General features: G+C 48.9%; 1 protein-coding gene across 1 annotated transcript in view; it reads left to right on the forward strand.

The window, feature by feature from the left end:
* Nucleotides 1-24,549, forward strand: part of LOC125430561 (mitotic spindle assembly checkpoint protein MAD1-like) — a 283,288-nt gene that overhangs the window by 78,073 nt on the left and 180,666 nt on the right. The window contains exons 4-5 of the mRNA XM_048492541.1: nt 14,624-14,712; nt 18,981-19,071. Of these exons, the coding sequence (XP_048348498.1) occupies nt 14,624-14,712; nt 18,981-19,071 (180 nt within the window). The remainder of the gene's footprint in view (nt 1-14,623; nt 14,713-18,980; nt 19,072-24,549) is intronic.

The following is a 24,549-nucleotide window of genomic DNA, read 5'->3' on the forward strand; positions in this document are numbered from 1 at the left end:
AGAAGAAGAAGAAGAAGGAGAAGAAGGAGAAGGAGAAGAAGAAGATGAAGAAGAAGAAGAAGAAGAGGAGGAGGAGGAGGAAGACGAGGAGGACGAGGAGGATGACGATTTTGGATTTATAGCCTCCCTTTCTCTCCTGTTACGCAACTGAAGGTGGCTTACAAACTCCTTTCCCTTCCTTTCCCCACAACAGACACCTTGTGAGGCAGGTGGGGCTGAGAGAGTTCTGAGAGAACTGTGACCAGTCCAAGGTCACCCAGCAGGAATGTGTAAAAGTGAGCAAATAAATCTGGTTCACCAGGTGAGATTCCACCGTCCATGTGGAATCAAACCTGGTTCTCCGGATTAGAGTCCACCTGCTCTCAACCACTACACCATGTTGGCTCTCCAATAGTTTGTCATTGCCTGCCTCTGCGTAGCAACTGTGGACACCCTTGATGGCTTCATGTGCAGGAGCGGGGAATCAAATTGGAGCCTACAAGAGCACTGTGTCATTCCTGGCCCATGGGGTGACACCACGTCACATTTACTAGCTGACAGTGTTTATAGGACAGTTTGCTGTTGCCTTATCCCCAACAAGCTCATTTTATCAACTTCAGAAGGACGGAGCCAACCTCAAGCAGCTACCTGAAACAGACTTCCGTCGGAATCGAACTTGGGTCAGGAGCAGAGCTTTGACTGCAGTAGTGGGATTACAAAGGCCAGCAACTTCCCTTGTATCTCTCTGACTTCAAGCTAGATTCATAGATCTCTCGGTGGTGGTGGGGGGGGGGGGCAAAGCAATTTCCTGGCCAACATGGTCCTCACTATTTTGGAGAAAAATTTAAGGTGACCTCCCTTCCAGAAAAACCAATAGATCCGGGCAGGTAGACGATGCCGCGCGAAGGGAAAACACACGCGCAACGCAAAGATGACAGCCGAAAAGGAGAGGTCGAAACGCCGTCTCATTAGAATTACCCTGCACCCGGATGGAAGTCGATTCCTCTTGAAAACAGATTCCGGGGCTCCCACCCTGCGGTCGGGTACGAAACACGAAGAGGCCTTTCTGCGGCGGCTGTAATCCCAAACTCATTTCTCCGTCCGCACCCGTCCACGTTTAATTAGGGTGAAGTATGCTAATGCTGTGGCGGCGCAGCCCGGAGACGTCTCGGGTTGCGCTATTAATTGCGTTTCGGGGAAAGAGGCATGGGTTTTGCTTGCACAAGCTAATTAGTATGGGTTTGCTAATTAATACTGGAAAGTCACACCGCCTTTGTCTTGTCAACGGCAATTAGCTGTCGCTGTTTAAAGTTATTTTCCTCTTCCTCCTCCTCCTCCTTTCCCCCTGCCTTCGGTAGTAGATTGACTTTTGGCAGATGAGGAATTGAATCATGCACTGAGGTGCACGGCGACAGTTAGCTTAATGGGTCTATTATCCTTTGGATACAGTAATTCCGGACGAGGGGAATGCGATGCCGCTTGGTTGTAAGCGCCGCTGAGATTCGCATGCGCTGAGAGGACCTGGAAGCTGCAGGTGAAGGATTCCAGATGATTGCAGAAAGAGAGGGCTACGGCCTGGGGTCAGAACATTTGCTCGGGATATAGAAAATCCTGGCTTCACCTTTTAGCATCTCAAATTAAAAAAACAAGGCAGCAGTTAACAAACAAAACCTCTGCTGGAGAGGCACTCCCGGACAAACCTCGACCAACGGCAGATCAAGGCTGACGTTGATATTCTAATGGTCTGGCAGTTTTAAGAAGGGCTGAGAGAAGTGTGACCCCCAGCAGGCTTCATGTGCAGGAACGGGGAAACAAATCTCATTCACTAGATCATGGATCTGCAACCTGTGGCTCTCAAGATGTTCATGGACTACAATTCCCATCAGGCCCTGCCAGCAATTCCCACCAGCCAATTGGCCATGCTGGCAGGGGCTGATGGGATTTGTAGTCCATGAACATCTAGAGAGCCACAGGTTGCAGACCCCTGCACTAGATAAAAGTCACATTACTGATTCAACTGGCAGCCACTCTTTGAGGTCTCAGGCAGAGGGCTTTCACATCAGCCATGGGGGGATATGATTGAAGTCTATAAAATTATGCATGGGGTAGAAAATATTGACAGAGAGAATTTTTTCTCTCTTTCCCACAATACTAGAACCAGGGGGGGGGGGGCATCCATTGAAAATGCTGGGGGGAAGAATGAGGACTAATAAAAGGAAACACTTCTTCACGCAACATGTGATTGGTGTTTGGAATATGCTGCCACAGGAGGTGGTGATGGCCACTCACCTGGATAGCTTTCAAAGGGGCTTGGACAGATTGATGGAGGAGAAGTCAATCTATGGCTCCCAATCTTGATCCTCCTTGATCTGAGACTGCAGATGCCTGAGCAGACCAGGTGCTCAGGAGCAGCAGCAGCAGCAGCAGAAGGCCATTGCTTTCACCTCCTGCCTGTGTGCTCCCAAAGGCACCTGGTGGGCCCCTGCGAGTAGCAGAGTGCTGGACTAGATGGACTCTGGTCTGATCCAGCAGGCTCTTTCGTATGTTCTTAATAGGAGATGCCGGAAATTGAACCCGCGATTGTCAGAATGTGAACTCTTCCACTGAACCACAGTCTCCTCCCCGTCTTTCAACAGAGGCCCAGTCAGTGCATATTAACTGAGATGATGTAGGCCAAGCGCTTGATGATTTCTTCATGAGTCTGTGTTCTGCGTGTACTACAGTGCCATAACTGGGTGACGTAGTTTGGTCCCTCATTGGCTCTTGTGCACAACAAGAAGAAGAAGAGTTTGGATTTATATCCTACTTTTCTCTCCTGTAAGGAGACTTACAAGCTCCTTTCCCTTCCTCTTCCCACAACAGACACCCTGTGAGGTAGGTGCAGGTCAGAGAGAACTGTGATCGGCCCAAGGTCACCCAGCGGAAATGTAGGAGTGCCAAAACACATCTGCCACTCAGGTGGAGGGGTGGGGGATCGAGCCCGGTTCTCCAGATTAGAATTCACCTTCTCTTAACCACTATACCACACCGGCTTTTGATTGTTTGAAGGATCCCTCCATTTCAATTCCTCCATCGCTCAGCGGTAGAGCATCCAATTGTCGCCTAAAAGGTCCCGGGTTCGATTCCCAGCCTCTTCAGTTAAGGACGAGAGAGTCGGTGATGTGAAGAACCTCTCCCTGAGACCCCGGAGGGCAGCTGCCAGTCAGAGTAGACAATATCAATTTGGTTGGGCTTGGGGGGGGGGGGGTTCCCAGGTTTGGCCCCTGGCATCTTCAGGCAGCAGGGGAGTGTGAGAAGACCTCTCCCTGAGACCCTGTAGAACAGTGGTTCTCAACCTGGGGGTCGGGACCCCTTTGGGGGTCGAACGACCCATTCACAGGGGTCGCCTAAGACTCTCTGCATCCATGTTAAGAACATAAGAACATAAGAGCGAGCCTGCTGGATCAGACCAGAGTCCATCTAGTCCAGCACTCTGCTACTCGCAGTGGCCCACCAGGTGCCTTTGGGAGCTCACAGGCAGGAGGTGAAAGCAATGGCCTTAAGAACATAAGAAGGAGCCTGCTGGATCAGACCAGAGTCCATCTACCCAGCACCTGGCTACTCACAGTGGTTCACCAGGGTGCCTCTTTGGGAGCTCACAAGCAGGCAGGAGGTGAAAAGCAATGGCCTTAAGAACATAAGAAGGGAGCCTGCTGACTGTACTCAGAGTCTCATCTAGTCCAGCACTCTGCTACTCGTAGTGGCCCACCAGGTGCCTTTGGGAGCTCACAGGCAGGAGGTGAAAGCAATGGCCCAGAACATAAGAAGGAGCCTGCTGGATCAGACCAGAGTCCATCTACTCCAGCACTCTGCTACTCACAGTGGCCCACCAGGTGCCTTTGGGAGCTCACAGGCAGGAGGTGAAATCAATGGCCTTAAGAACATAGGAAGGAGCCTGCTGGATCAGACCAGAGTCCATCTAGTCCAGCACTCTGCTACTCGCAGTGGCCCACCAGGTGCCTTTGGGAGCTCACAGGCAGGAGGTGAAAGCAATGGCCTTCTGCTGCTGCTGCTCCCGAGCACCTGGTCTGCTGAGGCATTTGCAATCTCAGATCAAGGCGGATCAAGATTGGTAGCCATAGATCGACTTCTCCTCCATAAATCTGTCCAAGCCCTTTTTAAAGCTATCCAGGTTAGTGGCCATCACCACCTCCTGTGTTCTCCATCTGTAAAATGGATAAATGTTTGGGTTGGGGGTCACCACAACATGAGGAACTGTATTAAAGGGTGGCGGCATTAGGAAGGTTGAGAACCACTGCTGTAGAACATCTTCCAGTTTGAGTAGACAAGACTAACTTTGAGGCACCGCTGGTCTGACTCGGTGTAAGGAAGATCCGTGCGTGTTCCCGTGCACGTTCCCTGAAGTGTTGATGCTGATTTGTCTGTTCTTTCCCTCTTCCTTTGGCAGATCCTGTAATCTGCTGGGAACAGGCATGGGGCATATCTGCCCCCCCCCTCCCCCCAGGGTTGCGTCATTTAAAATGAATGGTCCCCGGAAGCACTTGCCTCTGAGGGCTCCGTCGCATCTGTTTTCTGTCCCCTCTTTGGAAATTGATGTTCCCCTTAGAAGTCCCCGGCAAAACGGGAGCCATCTGTTAGACATTAGCAGAGGTGAAACGTGAACGCGGGCGGTAACTCGGGAACTTTGGGGAGGTGAATTTTGATGAATGTATTTGAGAGCCGGCAGCACTATGACGTTTCCGAGCAAGGCTTCACTTTGGGCTTGGCTTTAAAGACTTGACCGTGTCAGATCGTGTGCCCAGGAGACCAAAACATTCCATGATCCCCTTAGCATCCTAGGTTGAAGAAGAAGAAGAAGAAGAAGAAGAAGAAGAAGAAGAAGAAGAAGAAGAAGAAGAAGAAGAAGAAGAAGAAGAAGAAGAAGAAGAAGAAGAAGAAGAAGAGAAGAGGAGGAGGAGGAGGAGTTTGGATTTATATCCCCCCTTTCTCTCCTGCAGGAGACTCAAAGGGGCTTACAATCTCCTTGCCCTTCCCCCTCACAACAAACACCCTGTGAGGTAGGTGGGGCTGAGAGAGCTCCAAGAAGCTGTGACTAGCCCAAGGTCACCCAGCTGGCATGTGTGGGAATGCACAGGCTAATCCGAATTCCCCAGAGAAGCCTCCACAGCTCAGGCGGCAGAGCTGGGAATCGAACCCGGTTCCTCCAGATTAGATACACGAGCTCTTAACCTCCTACGCCACTGCTGCGTAGACAAACCTTTTGGGTTTGAGACAAACCTTTTGGGTACTGGAAACAGGACTCAGTCTTTTCCACCTCTTTGGGAGCCTTCTGAAATCTTCGTAGCTTAGCTAGTTCTAGAATCGTGGAATCATAGAGCTGGAAGAGACCCCAAGGGCCATCAAGTCCAACCCTCTGTTCCTGTATTGCAAGGGGCTGGACTTGATGGCGCTTGGGGTCTCTTCAACTCTATGATTCTAAATCTGTCTTATACCAAATCAGACCATTGGTCTATGACAGTGGTGACGAACCTATAGCACTCCAGATGTTCATGGACTACAATTCCCATCAGCGCCTGCCAGCATGGGAATTGTAGTCCATGAACATCTGGAGTGCCATAGGTTCGCCACCACTGCTCTATGAAGATCAGTCCTGTCTACCCAGAGGAAACCAGCGTCAAACCATCTCTGTTTGTCTCGGGATTATAAATCTTTCGTTAGCTGTGGGAGCTGGAGGGAGCTCTGTGCTTGTATACACGCTGCAAGATCGAACCCCCTGTTTCAGTCCTGTGTGGTAGGTCTCCTCTGGTGTAAGGGTATGTGTTGAAACAGAGACTTGCGGCTGCAGGTTGAGCGAGGATTTCCCTTGCCGTTCTTTGCATCCAGCGATCTGTTTATCCTTCCGAAGGCATCCCGGTTTACATGCATTTAAATATTTATGGATTTTAAAGACCTTCTCGAATCACGTCGGGACTTGTTAGTCAAAGGCGAGCCTCTCGCTCTGACGTGCCGCATTGCCTCTTCGTGTGTCTTGCTTCTGATTTATCTCTGCCCGCCGAAACAAAACAAAATAAAGTGAAAGAAACCCTCTTCGTTCCCAACGCGGCTTTTGAAAGGAAAAATGTTTTATCAGCCCGTTGCTAAATAAACCTTTTAAACATTCATAATGGATTCAACTGCTCGTGTTTTCTGTTGAAAAGAAAAGAAAAGATCTTGTCGAAGTTGACGGATGGGGAACTTTTGTATTCTGCTTAAACATGCCGGACTCAGCTGTTTGTTTACTTTGCATGCCGATGGCGGTGCGCAGACAACTAGAATGGCACGCGCTGTCTCGATTCGATATGGAATTGGGTGCAAAAATGGTCCCAGTTGGGCATTTTGAGAAAGGTGAGAAAGAACCTTCCCCCTAGGAAATTCTAACTGTAGACCCCCACCAGATGTGGAGCCAGGGGTTGTTTGTAAAAAGCTGGGAGTTAGCATATCTCTCATTTCATCTCCCTCTTTGCCTAGTGGTTAAGAGCAGGTGCACTCTAATCTGGAGAACCGGGTTTGAGTCCCTGCTCTGCCACTTGAGCTGTGGAAGCTTATCTGGTGAACTAGATTAGCTTGTGCACTCCAGCATGTGCCAGCTGGGTGCCCTTGAGCTAGTCACAGTTCTTCTGAGCTCTCTCAGCCACACCCACCTCACAGGGTGTTTGTTGTGAGGGGGAAGGGAAAGGAGTTTGTAAGCCCCTTTGAGTCTCCTTACAGGAGAGAAAGGGGGGATATAAATCCAACTCTTCATCATCATCATCATCATCATCATCATCTCCTACTCCTCCTCTTGGCACCCTGACCCTCTTTCACCCCTCCTCCTGAAACATAATTTTTATTCATTTTAATTTTATTAACTTTGTACCCCACCCACAGAGGTGGGATCCAGCAGGTTCTCACAGGTTCCCAAGAGTAGGTTACTAATTATTTGTGTGTGCCGAGAGGGGGTTACTAATTGGTGATTTTGCCACATGATTTTTGCCTTAGTTACATCCCTCCTCTCAGCAGTAGCGCGCAGAACTTGAAGCAGTCTAGCAGGAGGTGCACCAGCGTGTGTGGCAGCCTGCGCCTGCGTGCATTCGTTTCCCGCCCAAGGACCGGCACAGCGGCTGCGTCCTTGCCACAGCCCCGCCCAGGAATGCCCTGCCCCCAGAATGCCCGACCACGCCCCCATTGTGCCCTGCCCAGCCCCATTGGCGTTACGCCACAGTTTGAATCCCATCACCATGGGAACCTGTTACTAAAATGTTTGGATCCCACCACTGCCCACCCATTCCCCTACCGGACTCCGGGCGGCTTACAAACAAATTAAAACGTTAGACAATATCATAAAACTTTACAACAAAACAAAGAATAGTGCTAAAATCTAAACTTAAGATTCGACAGACCGCGAGCAATAAACAGCGCCACCCGAGCCTAATCAAGGCACCTTCCTGCATCTCTACACAGTCCTTGCGTGCTTTTTGCTCCCACCTAGAGAGAAAAGGATAATATAACGTTTTAAACAGAAACATGAAGGCCAACCTTGTTAGCCCTCCAGGGCCTCAAGTTAAATTCTTTCACCTCACAGACGATCAGATATTTTTTTTTAAACTGGGGATGCCAGGAATAGAACCCGGGACCTTTTGCATGCAAAACACATTCTCTGCCACTGAGCCACAGCCTTGTCTACTGCTGTTGCTGCTGGATATGGTTTATATGGCTAAGGATGCTTTCAGTCCTTTATCTCATTAATGCGTGCTTGTAATGGAGCAGCAGTGGCGTAGTGGTTAAGAGCAGGTGCATTCTAATCTGGAGGAACCGGGTTTGATTCCCTGCTCTGCCGCTTGAGCTGTGGAGGCTTATCTGGGGAATTCAGATTAGCCTGTACACTCCCACACACGCCAGCTGGGTGACCTTGGGCTAGTCACAGCTTCTCAGAGCTCTCTCAGCCCCACCTACCTCACAGGGTGTTTGTTGTGAGGGGGAAGGGCAAGGAGATTGTAAGCCCCTTTGAGTCTCCTACAGGAGAGAAAGGGGGGACATAAATCCAAACTCTTCCTCTTCTTCTTCTAATTGTGACCGAGGGTAGTGCCCTGGTTGTGGTAAAGTGGTTAGCGTTTTGAGGTAGGGAATTGGAAAGCCATGTTCCGACCCCGCTCCCGTGTGAAGCCTGCTGGGCAAGCGTAAGCTGCCTTGCAGGGCTGTTGTGAGAATCGGTGGTGGCATGGAGAACCGCATGCAGTAATTAGCGTTTTGAGGTGGGGAATTGGACAGCCACGTTCCAGCCACGCTCCAGTGTGAAGCTAGCTGGTTGAGTGTGGGCTAGTCCCCAGCATCTCAGCCTAAGCTACCTTACAGGGGTGTCGTGAGAACCAACAGGGAAATGGGGGACCGCAGACAATGCCGTTAACTCTCCAGGACTTTAAAAAAGGGAAATGGACTTGATCTCTTTTCGATCAACTGCACTGTGTCCGCTTTCAGTTTCAAAGTAGCAGTCAATGCAGAGAAAAACAGAATGGGAGAAAAGATTTCAGGACCCTGGACAGTGCTCATACTGCTGGTGGAAAGTGTCCAAGAGTTAAGAACATAAGAACATAAGAACAAGCCAGCTGGATCAGACCAGAGTCCATCTAGTCCAGCTCTCTGCTACTCGCAGTGGCCCACCAGGTGCCTTTGGGAGCTCACAGGCAGGAGGTGAAAGCTATGGCCTTCTGCGGCTGTTGCTCCCGAGCATTTGCAATCTCAGATCAAAGAGGATCAAGATTGGTAGCCATAGATCGACTTCTCCATAAATCTGTCCAAGCCCCCTTTAAAGCTATCCAATTGGCCATGCTGGCAGGGGCTGATGGGATTTGTAGTCCATGAACATCTGCAGAGCCGCAGGTTGCAGACCCCTGCTACGGTATTCCAGGCAAGATATGGTGGTTTGCCGTTGCTTGCCTTTGCATAACAACCTTGGATTTCCTTGGTGGCCTCCCATCCAAGTTCTAACCAGGGCCAACCCTGCTTACCTTCCGAGATCTGGCGAGATCTGGCGAGATTTGGGTCATCCAGGTCAGGGCGATAACTCAATTAGGTTGGTGACATACTAGTTCACCCTTCCCCTGATTGGTCTGGGAACCTCGGGAGAATTCCACATTGGTGTCAGATGGGTTAAAGCTGTCTCGCTGCAGTTACATCCAATGCGTGCGCGGCACAGTCAGATATTCGGACACCCCTGCCCCCGTACCTGCTGACTTCAGCTCCTCTCGACGGCACCACGGATTGTGTTTTCTTTCCCCTTCCGCCCCCTCCTGTTGCTTTGAAAAGAGAGCAATTTTTCAAGTTTATATCAAATGTCACTCCATTTCATTTCCAAACACAGTCTCGTAGAGATGGCCCGGCTCGCGCCGTTTTCAATCTCCCGAAGTTAATGCCTGAATTTATATTCCTTTCTCCCACTCGTGCGCCTAAATTAAGAGGTGTAATTACCTGCTGCGTCAACTACAAACAAGCGGGGGGCGAGGAGGAATGGGTGGTACCCCTCCCAGCTTGCTACCGGTTCCCCTCCCCTGCCTCCTTAAGCATCCTGGGTATTTACATCCTGTTCTAAAATTCAACGGGATGGACAGACCGACCGACAAAAAGTCTGAGATCTAAACATTTGATCCCGAGTTTATCTCTTTCCTACCCTTTAGCCACCCGGATCCTTTTCATTATGACGTCTCTTTCTGGATGCAGTTCACAGTACCCGCCCTTCACTTTGCGACCCTAAACAGCTTGGGGCTGGGTGTTTGAAAAAAAAACATCTCCTCCTTTACCTGAGTGGCAGAGGCTTATCTGGTGAACCAGATGTGTTTCTGCACTCCTACATTCCTGCTGGCTGACCTTGCGCTAGACACCGTTCTCTCTGAACTCTCTCAGCCCCACCTACCTCATAAGGCAGGGGTCTGCAACCTGTGGCTCTCCAGATGTTCATGGCCAATTGGCCATGCTGGCAGGGGCTGATGGGATTTGTAGTCCATGAACATCTGGAGAGCCACAGGTTGCAGACCTCTGTCATAAGGTGTCTGTTGTGGGGAGAGGAAGGGAAAGGAGCTTGTAAGCCACCTTGAGTCTCCTACAGGAAAGGAAGGTGGGATATAAATCCAAACTCCTCCTCCTCCTCCTCCTCCTCCTCCTCCTGCTGCTGCTGCTGCTGCTTCTTCTTCTTCTTCTTCTTCTTCTTCTTCTTCTTCTTCTTCTTCTTCTTCTTCTTCTTCTTCTTCTTCTTCTTCTTCTTCTTCTTCTTCTTCTTCTTCTTCTTCTTCTTCTTCTTCTTCTTCTTCTTCTTCTTCTTCTTCTTCTTCTTCTTCTTCTTCTTTACTGCTACTGCTACTATAACATAGGCGAACTTGGAGATTGAACATCCTTTGACATTTGGCCAAGAACTGTTAGGAAGTGTTAAGTAATTCAGATTGGATAAAATAATCCCTCTTTCGGCTCCATAAAGTTGAATTCTGACTAAGCTATTACCCTCCCGAGAAAAAAGTTAAGAGCCATTGAGCTTCGCCGGGTTTAAAAAAGAGGATCCCCCATCCTCTTCGTACGGGCACACAAAAGCAAACTGCAGGAAGAGTAAATCGTACAAAATCGGCTTAATGCCTCCGCAGATGAATAGCTCTCACGCTGCCTTCAATACAACGGGCAATTTGGATCCTCTTACCATAATCGAAGAGGGAGCAAGATCTCAAGCAGGCGCCAGGAAGCTTTTTTTGTCAGGAACCGCCAGTAGATGCATGACGGCTTGAAACGGGATTGAAAGAATTCATGTGAGAGGGCTTGAAGGAAAGATTTCTGGAGTAGCCCTTCTCGAGTTGAATGGATCGCCGGAAAGCCACCAGAATCAATAGCGGAACCATAGAGTCATAGAGCTGGAAGAGACCCCGAGGGCCATCAAGGCCAACGCCCTGCCATGCAGGAACACACAACCGAATGTTTTGTTTGGTGAAGAGAAAGTTAAGGGGGTGGGGGATGACATGATAGCCATGTTTAAATATTTGAAGGGATGCCATGTCGAAGAAGAGTTTGGTTTCCATACAGACTTTCTCTCCCGTAAGGAGGCTCAAGGTGACGTACAAGCTCCTTCCCTTCCTCTCCCCACAAAAGACACCTTGCAAAGCAGGTGGGGGCGAGAAAGGTTCAGAGAGAACTGTGACTGGCCCAAGGTCATCTAGCAGGCTTCATGTGCAGGAGCGGGGATTTGAACCCAGTACTCCAGATTAGAGAGTACTGCTCGTGTGGAATGTCATGTTGAAGAGGGAGAAAGTTTGTTTTCTGCTACTCCAGAGACTAGGACATGGAGTAATGGATTCAAGGTGCAAGAAAAGAGATTCCACCTAAACATTAGGAAGAACTTCCGGACTGTCAGGGCTGTTCAACAGTGGAATGCACTACCTCGAAGAGCGGTGGAGTCTCCTTCTTGGGAGGTTTTCAAACAGAGGCTGGATGAACATATGTCGGGAGTGCTTTGATTGTGCGTTCCTGCATTGCAGGGGGTTGGACTGGATGACCCTTGGGGTCTCTTCCAGCCCAATGATTCTATGATTCTGAAAGCCTGCTGGGTGATCTTGGGCCAGTCACAGTTCTTCAAACTCGGTCAGCCCAACCTACCTCGCAAAGTTGTTGCTGTGGGGAGAGGAAGGGGAAGACGTTTGTCAGCCGCCTTGCGTCTCCTGACAGGGGTTTAAACCTGAACTCTTCTTCTTCTCTCCCAAGTACATCTCTGAGTTCTCCTTTGAGTAACAATGACGGGCTTTTAATGGCTTTCCTCGAGCGCTCGCCAGCAGGCAAGTGATCTATGCCCTTTCCTCGCAGCCTCAACCTCTTTCCTTCCCCTGTAAACACACCACAGTGAGCCACAGAAGTCCATTACTAACCCCTCGCCTCCTTTCCTCCGAAAGGAGCCAGCGGCAATTTATCTGCTCGTGTCAAGAAAGCAGGTGGCAGGCAACTTCAAGGCTGAGACCGCTTAGCCCATGATAAATAGGCTATTTACCGGCTCTGCATCTCTGGGTGCCGTCCGCGGCAGAGCAGAGAGCAGCCCGAAACTATAATAACAAACCTCATTGCAACCTTCGACAGGAGCGGCAAGCCGGCACACATAACAAATGGCTCAGGGGGCTGCCGAGGTGGGGGGAATGGAAAGTTTCCCACCTAGCTCCAGCGCCTTGGAATGCGCATCCCTGGAATTACGGAGCGCGCCCGCTTTATCTGGGCCATCTGCGATGGGTTTGCTTCCCCGAAGGACAGGCGTTCGGTGATCGGGAAACGGAGGCAAACGTTTTTGGAGGCTGATAACTTATCAGCCGGCTGCCGCGTGGCTGTGTTTTTACAATTCCAACCGACAGGTGCAAGCAAGCTGGCTGCTGTCACCTTGGCCCTCTGCTGGCAGGCCTGAATTTTGGAACGAACCAGGGATTGGCTTGGGGGGTAACACATACCAAACCTAGGGTGTTGTGGGTTTTCCGGGTTGTATGGCCGTGTTCCAGTAGCTTTCTCTCCTGACGTTTCGCCTGCATCTGTGGCGGGCGTCTTCAGAGGATCAGGCCACGAAAGCCTTCGACAATACATACCAAACCTTCTGATTTTCTGTTTTTGTACCATGCAAAGGTTGCGAGGGGGCCTTGGGCATAGTTCCTTCGAGCGGTGAGATCCCTGACTTGTCTAAATCTCCCGCAAGGGTGTTGGAGCGCCATTGTGCGCTCCCCGGCACAAATTGGCCTGGCTTTCCCCTTTGTCAACAAGTTCCCTTTTTCCTACTTGCCCTGTTGAGTGTAGCCTCCCCTCCCATCGAAAAGAACCATCTGGCTGTACACGGGCATATTCCTCCAGTGTAGCCGAATTAGGAATGCTGCGCATCTAGGCAACACATTTGAAGGATACTGTATGCTAATTCTTTATCTCCCCGGTGCTGAAGATGCAGCCCTCGGTGCGTGTGTTTTGGAACGCATCTCTAATTAGGGCAGCGCTTGGCTCCGGTTCCCCCCCCCCCCCAGAAGTGCCTGGAAAGCTCTGCATTTTGCCATTGATTTTATTTATTTTTAAGATGGCAGATGGCAAAGCAGAAAAGTAAAAGAGAAAAAGAAGAGAAGAGCAGGGCAGGGCAGGGCAGGCACTTCCGGGGAATTCTGGGATGGTTCGGGGGGGGGGGCTGGCAGGGAAGGCTTAAATACATCGTGGGGGCAATGCTGAGTCAGAGGTGAATCCCTCTGTTCTGAAGAAGGTGTCTTGACCTCTCTGGAAGGGATCCAATAAGAACTGCTTAGCAGTTTCCTAGAGCAGTGGTAGGCAGAATACAGGTTATAACCATGTTATGAATGAATTAATGGATGGATGGATGGATGGATGGATGGATGGATGGATGGATGGATGGATGGATGGATGGATGGATGGATGGATGGATGGATGGATGAATGAATGAATGAATGAATGAATGAATGAATGAATGAATGAACCAACGAACCAACGAACCAACGAACCAACGAACTAACGAACCAACGAACCAACGAACGGGTACCTGTTGCCCATAAAATTGGCGTTTTCAAGAAAAACACAGCTAATCACTGAAAGTAAGGAGGGGGATCTGAAAGAGACCTTCCCCCCTAGAAGAAGAAAGAAGAACGTGCAGAGTACCGCACTTTCAATCCACTTTCAGTGCACTTTGCAGCTGGATTTGATTGTGCGGAATAGCAAAATCCACTTGCAAACAATTATGAAAGTGGATTGAAAGTTTGCGGAAGGGGCCAATGTTATTTGGATAATTATGCCTAATAAAGGTTTACTGTACTGTACAGGTATTTGGATAAATTACTGTGGATTACGGCCTATACTGCTGTGTGTATCTTCCTGTGGGTTGGATCCTAATGCATAACTTTGTATTGTTTAATGTGTCACGTCAACCCCTGAGCTTTGCTTCAGTTCTCTTTTTAGACTTGTAATTGGTTCTACAACCCAAATTAGATCCCATTGTTCATTGAACGTCCCTTCTCTTGATTGCATTGACTCATTTTGTGGAATTTGCCTTGAGTACAAGTGCGAAAGGAAGACTGGATGGATGGATGGATGGATGGATGGATGGATGGATGGATGGATGGATGGATGGATGGATGGATGGATGGAAGGATGGAAGGATGGAAGGATGGAAGGATGGAAGGAAGGAAGAAGAGAAATGGAGAGAGGAAGGAGAGAATGAGAAAAGGAAGGAAATGGAGGAAGGAGAGAATGAGAAAGAAAGAAAAAGAATGGAATGTAGAAAAGAAGGAAGGAGAGAAAGGGAAAGAGGAAGTAATGAAAGAAAAACACAGGGAAGGGAAGGGAAGGGAAGGGAAGAAAAGTATGATAGTATATTCTAATCAGGAAGTAAAAGTAAAAATAACCCCCTACGTTTCTCTGTTTCTTCTTCTTGTCTCCTCCTCCTCCTCCTCCTCCTCCTCCTCCTCCTCCTCTTCCTCTTCTTCTTCTTCTTCTTCTTCTTCTTCTTCTTCTTCTTCTTCTTCTTCTTCTTCTTCTTCTTCTTCTTCTTCTTCTTCTTCTTCTTCTTCTTCTTCTTCTTCTTCTTCTTCTTCTTCTTCTTCTTCTTCTTCTTCTTCTTCTTCTTCTTCTTCTTCTTCAGTTGGAGGTGGAGTTACGAGTGCTGAAGACCCAGGAATCCACGAAGGAACTGAGCACCTTTATCACTCAAGAGACCGTGAATTCACTCAGGTGAGTGGTTTCTCCTCTTTGGTATGCGGCTGGGGAAAAGGGAGAGGGAACGGGGGCAACTTTATCTCTCTCTTTTTTCCCTAATGAGGGAATTTGTCTTCTGTGGAGGAATAAAAATCTGTTGGCAATAGGACTGTGAGCTTTAATCAGTTTGATTAATTAGCTTCCGCTTAATCACAGAGAGAAGTTTGTCTCCCAACTAATTGGCAGGCAAAAGTGTTACCACCGAGCGCAGAAGGCCAACCACTAGGTGGTCTGGGTAGGAATCTCAATTCCCTTGGTCCCATGGTTGCTTCAGTGGGATGGCATTTGAAGATGACTTTCTCTCCCTCCCCCCTTTCCTTCCAGTTCATTCCCAAAGCCAAAAGATTTCCAGAGGGAAATTAATTAGATTATCCAATGTTAAAAGAATAGTTCGGATTTATACCCCACCTTTCTCTCCTGTAAGGAGACTCAAGGTGGCTTACAAGCTCTTTTCCCTTCCTCTCCCCACAGCAGACACCTTGTGAGGCAGGTGGGGCTGAGAGAACTCAACGTCACCCAGCAGGAATGTAGGAGTGCGGAAACACATCTGGTTCACCAGATAAGCCTCTGCCACTCAGGCGAAGGAGTGGGGAATCAAACTCTGTTCTCCAGATTAGAATCCAGATTAGAATAGGAGCAGCAGTGGCGTAGTGGCTAAGAGCAGGGGCTAAGAGCTGGTGCACTCTGATCTGGAGGAACCGGGTTTGATTCCCAGCTCTGCCGCTTGAGTTGTGTAGGCTTATCTGGGGAATTCAGATTAGCCTGTGCACGCCCACACACGCCAGCTGGGTGACCTTGGGCTAGTCACAGCTCTACAGAGCTCTCTCAGCCCCACCCACCTCACAGGGTGTTTGTTGTGAGGGGGGAAGGGCAAGGAGATTGTCAGCCCCTTTGAGTCTCCTACAGGAGAGAAAGGGGGGATATAAATCCAAACTCCTCCTCCTCCTCCTCCTCCTCCTCCTCCTCCTCCTCCTCCTCCTCCTCCTCCTCCTCCTCCTTCTTCTTCTTCTTCTTCTTCTTCTTCTTCTTCTTCTCTTAACCACACCATTCAAAGGGATCTGAAACAGACAGTGTGGAGCATAATTGAAGCCACTGCATCCTTTACATGTGTATCGTCCACTGTACTGTTGAGCTCTGAACTTGTTTTTAGTTTATGGGGTTTTTAAAAATTGCTTTTGGGGGGGACTTGCTCTGGATATGATAGTGGAACATTTGCTCTGGTGAAAACAGCCATCAGTTTTAACAGTTGACACCGTCACAAACATCGTTTTCAGGTTTACCTTCAGTCTCACATTTCCTTCCTCCGGGATCCTCACCAAGATACCTTTGCCCATGTTTTGTAGCATTTACGTTACTTTGCAAAGTAGCCAATTGGATTAAAAGCTGGTGGGGGCGGGAGATACCCTGTTGCAGTATCATGTCACTCCCGGCAAACAGACACACCCAGAAGTGATATAGGGTAGCTCTAGGCTACTGTGTGGTAAAATCATAGAGTTTCTGGCGATTCCTAGAACTACCTGCTTCACTTTTGCTTTTTTCACCAAAAGTTATATGATACTTCATTTCCCCACGCACACATCTGTCATTGCAGTGCTGAGTCTTCTTACTCTTCTTGTCTTGACAAAATCCCTTCTAGTTTCCGTCCTATTGAAGAATTTTTGCTAAAGGCATTTTCTGGGCGTTTTCTACAAAAACCTTGCAGATAACCCCCTCCCCAGTAGTCGGATTCAAATAATTTAACAACCGGTTCCGGTGGTGGGATTCAAATAAATTAACAGCTGGTTGTTTACAAGCACCATTTTAACAACCGGTTCTGCCGAAGTGGCGCGAACCGGCTGAATCCCGTCACTGCCCCCCCCCTATTTTTTTGAAGATGAATTGAGGAACGGTGAGGAGAAAGGTATCCAAAATAATCCCCCAAATCTGCCTTTACGTCCCATGTGAGTGAAAGTCTCCTTTTATTTATTTTTTTCCTCACTAAATCATCTGTTTTTTTTGTCCAGTCTGTAATATGGAAAGTAATTCCCGCCCCCCCCTCGCCCCCCAGGGAAGGCTTGAAATACTTCCCTGTTTTCTTTTTCCTCTTTTCTATCAGTCCCTTGGATAACGGGAAACATGAAATTGTCTTACAATGTCATTACTTCTCGAGGAGACCATGGCACCCAATATCAAGAATCCTTTCCCGGCCTGTCGTCTCCCTTGAATCTGACTGGCCACATTATTCTCCTGGCGAGAAACGGGGCCTCAATTTTCTTGAGCGTTTCCAGAAGAGCAGGTTTGGCCTGAACCAAGACGAATACCCCAAATCCGGCAATCTGGCTGTTTTACATTTTGTTTTCTTAAAGGCGGGGGAGGCCTTGAGCGGGGACAGATGGAAAGATCTCTTCATCTGGAATGAGCCAGAACTTTTTTTTTCCTCGCTCGCTCCTCCCTCTCTGTTGAGCAACAGCACCAGTAAATCCTAAACATTGTCCATAGATTCAAAGACCGGATAGGTTTTCGGTAATTTGAAAGAAATTCGTGTTCTTGCCAAGGCGATTAGTCACGCTCACTGGAAGTCTCTGTTCTTCTGTGGCTGTCTCCCTGCTCTTTGGAATCCTTGGGAGTTTTGTTTCTGTGCTGTGTTGTGCCGTGCAGGTTTTGAATTCCATCCTGCATTCCATCCTGGGAGACAGCGTGGTGTAGTGGTTAAGATCTGGAGAACCAGGTTTGATTCCCCGCTCTGCCACTTGAGCAGTGGAGGCTTATCTGGTGAACTAGATTAGCTTCTGCACTCCAACACACGCCAGCGGGGTGACCTTAGGCTACTCACAGTTCTTTGGAGCTCTCTCAGCCCCACCTACCTCACAGGGCGTTTGTTGTGTAGGGGGAGGGCAAGGAGATTGTAAGCCCCTTTGAGTCTCCTACAGGAGAGAAAAGTGGGGTATGAATCCAACTCTCCTCTATTACTACTACTACTACTTTTTCCTCCTCCTCCCTTTCCTCCTCCTCCTTCTTCTTTTTCCTCCTCCTCCTCCTTCTTCTTCCTCTTCCTCCTCCTCCTCCTCCTTCTTCTTCCTCTTCCTCCTCCTCCTCCTCCACCTCCTCCCCAGTATCTAATGAGCCTGGAGAGACTCAACATGTTCTCTGCAGCCTCTATGTACCTCGAGCCGTGCGCTACGCCTTTTAACTTGTTACTCAGATGAGCCGGGGTGGGGGTGGGGCTATTGGTTCCGGGATTGGCTGCTGGAACTGTCTCAGAGGATAAGAACATAAGAACATAAGAACATAAGGATGGAGAAGCGTCTGCAGGCCCTCTGACATCCTTCTCCTGGCTTTTGTGGATCTTTGATGAGTTACGTCCCCCTCCTGCTAGGCTTTTGGTTGGTCTCAGGCATTAACCAGTTGGGGATCTGGTGAGGCTGGGTAGCACTCTTCCTGCTAGTACCCTTCCTCTGAGGATTACTCACTGACCGAGTCTGGGACCACGACACCTGCTTTCAATGCATCCTTTTCCAGGCCTGCTTGTGCAAAGCTGCTGGAAAAAAAACCCTGAAAAACTGAATAAAAACAACAACAACCCAACACCACCATTTGGAACAATGACTACCTGGCTGAGATCTTGCCTCTCGGCAGGAAAGCTCTCAGAGGGTTGCAGGGAGAGTGCCTTCGAAAATGCTGCATTTTTATGCCTTCGGAGCACACTTTGTTTCTTGTGTAATTTCCACTTACATCTGTTGCAAGGGAGAGGGGGAAACGCCTTCAAGGGATCCGACGCCATCTTCACAATGAAATCCTGCTTCGTGTTCACAGCCGTCTCTGTTAAAGGGGCAGGGTGGTGGGGCTAGTACAAGAAGAAGAAGAAGAAGGAGAGGAGGAGGAGGAGGAGGAGGAGAAGGAGAAGGAGGAGTAGTTTGGATTTATATCCCCTCTTTCTCCCCTGTATGTAGACTCAAAGGCGCTTACAATCTCCTTTCCCTTCCCCCCCTCACAACAAACACCCTGTGAGGTAGGTTGGGCTGAGAGAGCTCTGAAGAAATGCATCCGGACAACCCAGCCATCAAGACAGAAAATTAAGCATCCCAGAGGCTTGCTGAATCTGGCTTTGCTTACAGTTTAAAATAGACACTCCGAAATGCCTTTTGTTTCGGCCTGGGTTGTCTAAAAGAGACTGGTTTGTAGACAGAGGCCACTAAGCCATGTTTAATAGGTTTTATAGCAACAGAGAAGTTTATTAAGGGTTTTTCCTCTGTTTTGCCCCCTAGGTTGAAGGTTGAGGAGCTGGAAGCTGAACGGAGCCGGTTAGAAGGGGAGAAGAAATCCCTGGAGGTGAAACTGGATGAGATAACCCTTCAGGTGAGTAGCGGGCAAATAGCAAAAAGACGGGGAAGGCGGATTTGACTGAATAAACACCCTTATGGGCTGCGGGGAGTTCCTCTATTTGTGTCTTCTTCTGTTTCGTGCCTCCCCACCTCCTGATTGTATGGAAGAAAGTTGAATCGCCCCTTCATTCCAGACTTGGCTTCGTGAAGTCAAGCTAAGACGAATTTTCGGCAACTCAAAAGACCGACCAGATTTTCAGGGGATTGAGCTTTCGAGAACCAAAAGCTCCCTTCGTCCGATCTCTCGACACTCGCTCTTGCTCAGTGGACTGCCTTTGGTTGCTTTTGGCCAGAGTCGTTGCCTGAGCAAATCCCCCCTTCCCCCAGGGTTCCAGTTGTGGTGACCCATTACTTCTTTCCTGCACTAGTAGTTACTTTGCATCTGGTCACCCAAACCAGAGGCGTTTCTCCCACTGGTGTTGAAAGGATCTTCTTCCATGCATTTCTCGAATCCTTGGAAAAGTTAGCTGTGTGCCACCCCCTCTTCCCGACCCATGGCAATACATTCTGTTTGTTCCTTTGCGCATTCTGCCCGTCCGATTTTCTCAGATATGCTGCGTTCCGTTCTTATGGTCAAATTCATTCTGTCGAAGAGGGCAAATTATTTAATTCATTGGACTGGGATGACCCCCCCCCCCCCACCACACACACACAATTATCCTGGATAAAATACCCTGTATTTGAGCTTGCCTCCTGCTATAAGGGGTTAAATCTGAATGCGTTGAACCATAAGGGGTTACATCTGAAAAACAAGGGGTTAGATCTGAATGCGTTGAACCATTGCTTACACAGAACGGAGGGCATGAGTTTGATATTAGAATATCTGGGTTTGTGGCTTTTTCCCTATAATAAATGTAACCATGTTCGCTTCCTTAAGGGTGTGAACTAATTTACCAATCCTGACTCATTCGTGTGTTCAGTGGGCCTGTGAAGGACACTGTTCTTCCCGTTTTGCAGGTGGGGAACTGAGTCTGAGAAGAAAAGTGACTCACCCACGTCTCCCCCTTGTGAATCCGTGGCTGATCTGAACTTGATCCCGGTCCTTCAAGGTCCAGCTGACTGGATTCTCTCTTCGCGTAGCTGTTCCGTAGTTCACGCGCGATCCCGTTCCGTGTGAAAATTCGGACTCCTCTTGCTTTTCCGTAAGCGAAGAGACGCCTTCCCTGGACGCTTTTCTGAAGATTCTTTTAGAGCCAGAATACAGTTTAGTCTTTCTTGTAAGGTTCATGTGACTATTGTAAACAACAAACGTGTGTGCTTCTGTTTAATACGCCAGGGCTGTTTTGGAACAATCCAGAAGCTGGGCTTGGTGGTGCATGAGTTTGATAACCATCTAGAAGACCTTTTATGTGGTTCCTCCATATTCTTGAAATCAACAGAGCACCTTGATGTGGATATCTTTGTCTCAGGCAGAACAGGATGGCTACTTCCGAATTCTTGGAGATTTTGGGGCGGAGCTAGGGGAGGGCGGGGTTTGAAGAGGGGCGGGGCCTCAACTGTTAGAGGCCACCTGCCAAAGCGGCCATTTTATCAAGGAGAGCTGACGTTTGCTATCTGGACATCAGTTTAAATTCTGGGAGAATCCTGGTGGCTAAGAACTCTAGTTGGAAGTGAATTTTAGTCTATGATACACTAGCTCCTTGAGGGGAGTGGGCTACACACCCTTGTAACCTCCTCTTTGCTAACACAGTGAGCTTTGCAGAGGCGGTGAGAGGTTGTCCTCAGAACGGAGCCGCAAGAACATCATCCATACCTTCTGTACGCAGTTGGTCTTCACGGACGAATGGGAGGGAGGGCGAGAGGACAGCGGCACAGCGCAGCCGGCTCACTTTGTTCCTTCTTTTCTGTAACGCTGCTTGCCAAGCGAGCCGCATAAGGTGCCTGCTCTTTGATGGAACCGCTTGAGAAGAACCTCAGCCACCTGCGCGTTAAATCAAACCCCGTCCTGTCGAACAGCCCCGTTGTCTGTCTTCCTTCTCTCAGATGTGCCGCGCATAACGCCATTCGGCTCTATAATAATCCTTGTCGTGGGTTTGTGTGCATGGATGTGTTTTTAATGCTCGGCTTGAAATTACCCAGATTTGAGACGGGCCATTGATTTTTCTCTTGACACCTATTAGAGGCGAATCAAATTTCTCTTTTTAATGCCGATCCCTGAATAGGGCGGGGGGCGGGGGAGTGACATCTTTGATAATACGGGGGATCTGAAATCAGCCCTGACGCGGAGGCACGTTTCCCATGAAGCCTGTCACCTGGCTCTGTTTTAATTGGGTCGCTGTCTTCGGAAGCTGATGCCGCTGTTGGTTTGGGGTTTGGATGCCCGGTCTCCAAAGGATCGTCCTTCCCGCCTTGACGGTTCCAAGCCAAATTGTTTCATATTGCATACAACGCCTGCATTTGGAGATAGCTGTCCTTTCACAGTGGAACGGGTCCAGAGGAGGGCAACCAAAATGGTCAAAGGTCTGGAATCCGTGCCCTACGAGGAGAGACTTAGGGAGCTGGGGATGTTCAGTTGGGTGGAGAGAAGGTTAAGGGGTGACATGATAGCCATGTTTAGATATTTGAAGGGATGGCATGTTGGTGAGGGAGCGAGCTTGTTTTCTGCTGCTCCAGAGACTAGGACCAGGAGTCATGGGTTCAAGGTGAAGGAAAAGCAATTCCACCTAAACATCAGGAAAAACTTCCTGTCAACAAGGGCTGTTCGACAGTGGAGCTCACTGCTTCAGAGTGTGGTGGAGTCTCCTTCTTTGGTGGCTTTTAAAGAGAGGCTGGATGGCCATCTGTCAGGAGTGCTTTGATTGTGTGTTCCTGCATTGCAAGGGGGTTGGACTTGATGGCCCTGGGGGTCTCTTCCAACTCTATGATTCTATGAACTAGGCTAGGGCCAAGAGTTCAGCACCATGGACAGCTGCCGCAGAGACTAGGACACGAAGTAATGGATTCAAGGTGCAGGAAAAGAGATTCCACCTAAACATTAGGTAGAACTTCCGGACTGTCAGGGCTGTTCGACAGTGGAATGCACTGCCTTGGAGAGTGCTTTGATTGTGTGTTCCTGCATTGCAAGGGGGTTGGACTGGATGGCCCTTGGCGGTCTCTTCCAACTCTATGATTCTATGATTCTACTTGTCAATAAAGTGTGCTATTTTCAAAGCCTCTTCTTCGTCATCGAGAGCTTTTTTAATCGAAGAAGTGTGCCGGCACAGCCAAGGAACATCTTATTTTGTCCAGCGAGGGAGTTTGAGGCAGGCTACCAAATAGCTCAGGCCTAATTACAATTATTGAACATTATTTGGGAATCGATAGCACGCTGAGTGCTGTGGAGATGCCAGAAAACGGGAAAGCATCGGCCGGTGTCTTGAGGGGCTGGCATTTGCGTCTGCTTCAGAGCAACCTAATTCCAAGGCTGCTGTTTGCATACAAATGCAATAAAATGTTACATTCCCCAACAACGTCAACAGGGCTGGCTCCAAGCAGGTACCCAAGGGCTGTTTTGTGCAAGAAATATCTATTTAATGATCTGTGGATAAAGGTTCAGGAGCTGGTTAACTTTAGCCTGGAGAGGAAGACAAAGAAGAAGAGGAGTTTCGATTTAAACCCTGCCTTTTTCCTCCTGTCAGGCATGTTAAGGCAGCTGATAAACTCCTTTCCTTCCCTGTTCCCACAGTGGATACCTTGTGAGGCAGGTGTGACTGAGGGATTTGAAAAGAACCGTGATTGGCGCAAGGCTACATGTGGAGGAACAGGGAAACAAATCCAGTTCACCAGATAAGAGTCATAGGATCATAGAATCATAGAGTTGGGAGAGACCCCAAGGGCCATCTAGTCCAACCCCCTGCAATGCAGGGAGAAACAATCGAAGCACGGGGTTAAGGCTTTCTTGTGCGTGGCTTGCATTTCCTGTTCCTGACCCCCTTGGCATTGCTCTTCCTTTTTCATGAGTCTGTTGTCACGCGGCCTGCTCTCATGACGATCCCGTCCTCACTGACCCCCTATCAGAGGGATATGTCTACCCTTCCTGACAGTCAGGCCTCTTCGACAGTGGAATGTACTACCTCGGAGTGTGGTGGAGTCTCCTTCTTTGGAGGTTTTTAAAGAGAGGCTGGATGGCCATCTGTCAGGAGTGCTTTGATGATGTGTTCCTGCCTGGCAGGGGGTTGGACTTAGAATCATAGAATCATAAAGTTGGAAGAGACCCCAAGCGCCATCCAGTCCAACCCCCTGCCATGCAGGATCACACAATCGAAGCACGGGGTTAAGGCACGGTGCGAGCAGAGGTGGTTTGATGTTGCCTGCCTCTACGTAGCAGCCTTTGTCTGCCACCGGGGTCTCCCATCCAAGTGCTGAGCCCAGCCGGCCCTGCTTAGCTCGCCAGTTCTTCCGAATTCAGTCTAATCTTGGCACCATTTGGGTCTCATTAAAACCAGCAAATTGTCACCTCCAGTTTAATATCATTGGACACCTTATTAATACATTGCTGTTGTTAAGATTCTGCCTCGGGCCATAAAATATCCGGTATGCTTGTAACATTATGCAGCAGTGGCGTAGGAGGTTAAGAGCTTGTGTGTCTAATCTGGAGGAACCGGGTTTGATTCCCCACTCAGCTGCCTAAGCTGTGGAGGCTTATCTGGGGAATTCAGATCAGCCTGTGCACTCCCACACATGCCAGCTGGGTGACCTTGGGCTAGTCACAGCTTCTTGGAGCTCTCTCAGCCCCACCTTCAAGGGTGTTTGTTGTGAGGGGGGAGGGTAAGGAGTTTGTAAGCCCCTTTGAGTCTCCTGCAGGAGAGAAAGGGGGGATATAAATCCAAAATTCTTCTTCTTCTTCTTCTTCTTCTTCTTCTTCTTCTTCTTCTTCTTCTTCTTCTTCTTCTTCTTCTTCTTCTTCTTCTTCTTCTTCTTCTTCTTCTTCTTCTTCTTCTTCTTCTTCTTCTTCTTCTTCTTCTTCCTCTTCTTCTTCTTCTTCTTCTTCTTCTTCTTCTTCTTCTTCTTCTTCTTCTTCTTCTTCTTCTTCTTCTTCTTCTTCTTCTTCTTCTTCTTCTTCTTCTTCTTCTTCTTCTTCTTCTTCTTCTTCTTCTTCTTCTTCTTCTTCTTCTTCATGGAAGGAATCATTCAGCTCTAGCCGATGCTGCTAGCTTCAGTCTGGGAAATACCTGAAGATTTGGGGGCAGATTTGGGGGAATTTCGGGTGGGTTTGAGATGGAATCCGTGACGTATCGTAGCATCTGGCCTCCGGAAGTGACGTGCTTCCTGGAGATCAGCTGTCATTCTTGGAGATCTCTAGCCCCGGCCTGGAGGTTGGCTTCCTCACTTGACACACACCGATGTGCACGACCACGTGTGAGAGCCCCAGGTTGTGACATGAGCCGCCCCTGCCACTGAATTCCTTTGCGAGAAGGAGCAGCAGTGGCGTAGTGGTTAAGAGCAGGTGGACTCTAATCTGGAGAAACCGGGT

This window comes from Sphaerodactylus townsendi, linkage group LG04 (genome assembly GCF_021028975.2).
Source record: "Sphaerodactylus townsendi isolate TG3544 linkage group LG04, MPM_Stown_v2.3, whole genome shotgun sequence".
In the NCBI taxonomy this organism is placed as follows: domain Eukaryota; kingdom Metazoa; phylum Chordata; class Lepidosauria; order Squamata; family Sphaerodactylidae; genus Sphaerodactylus; species Sphaerodactylus townsendi.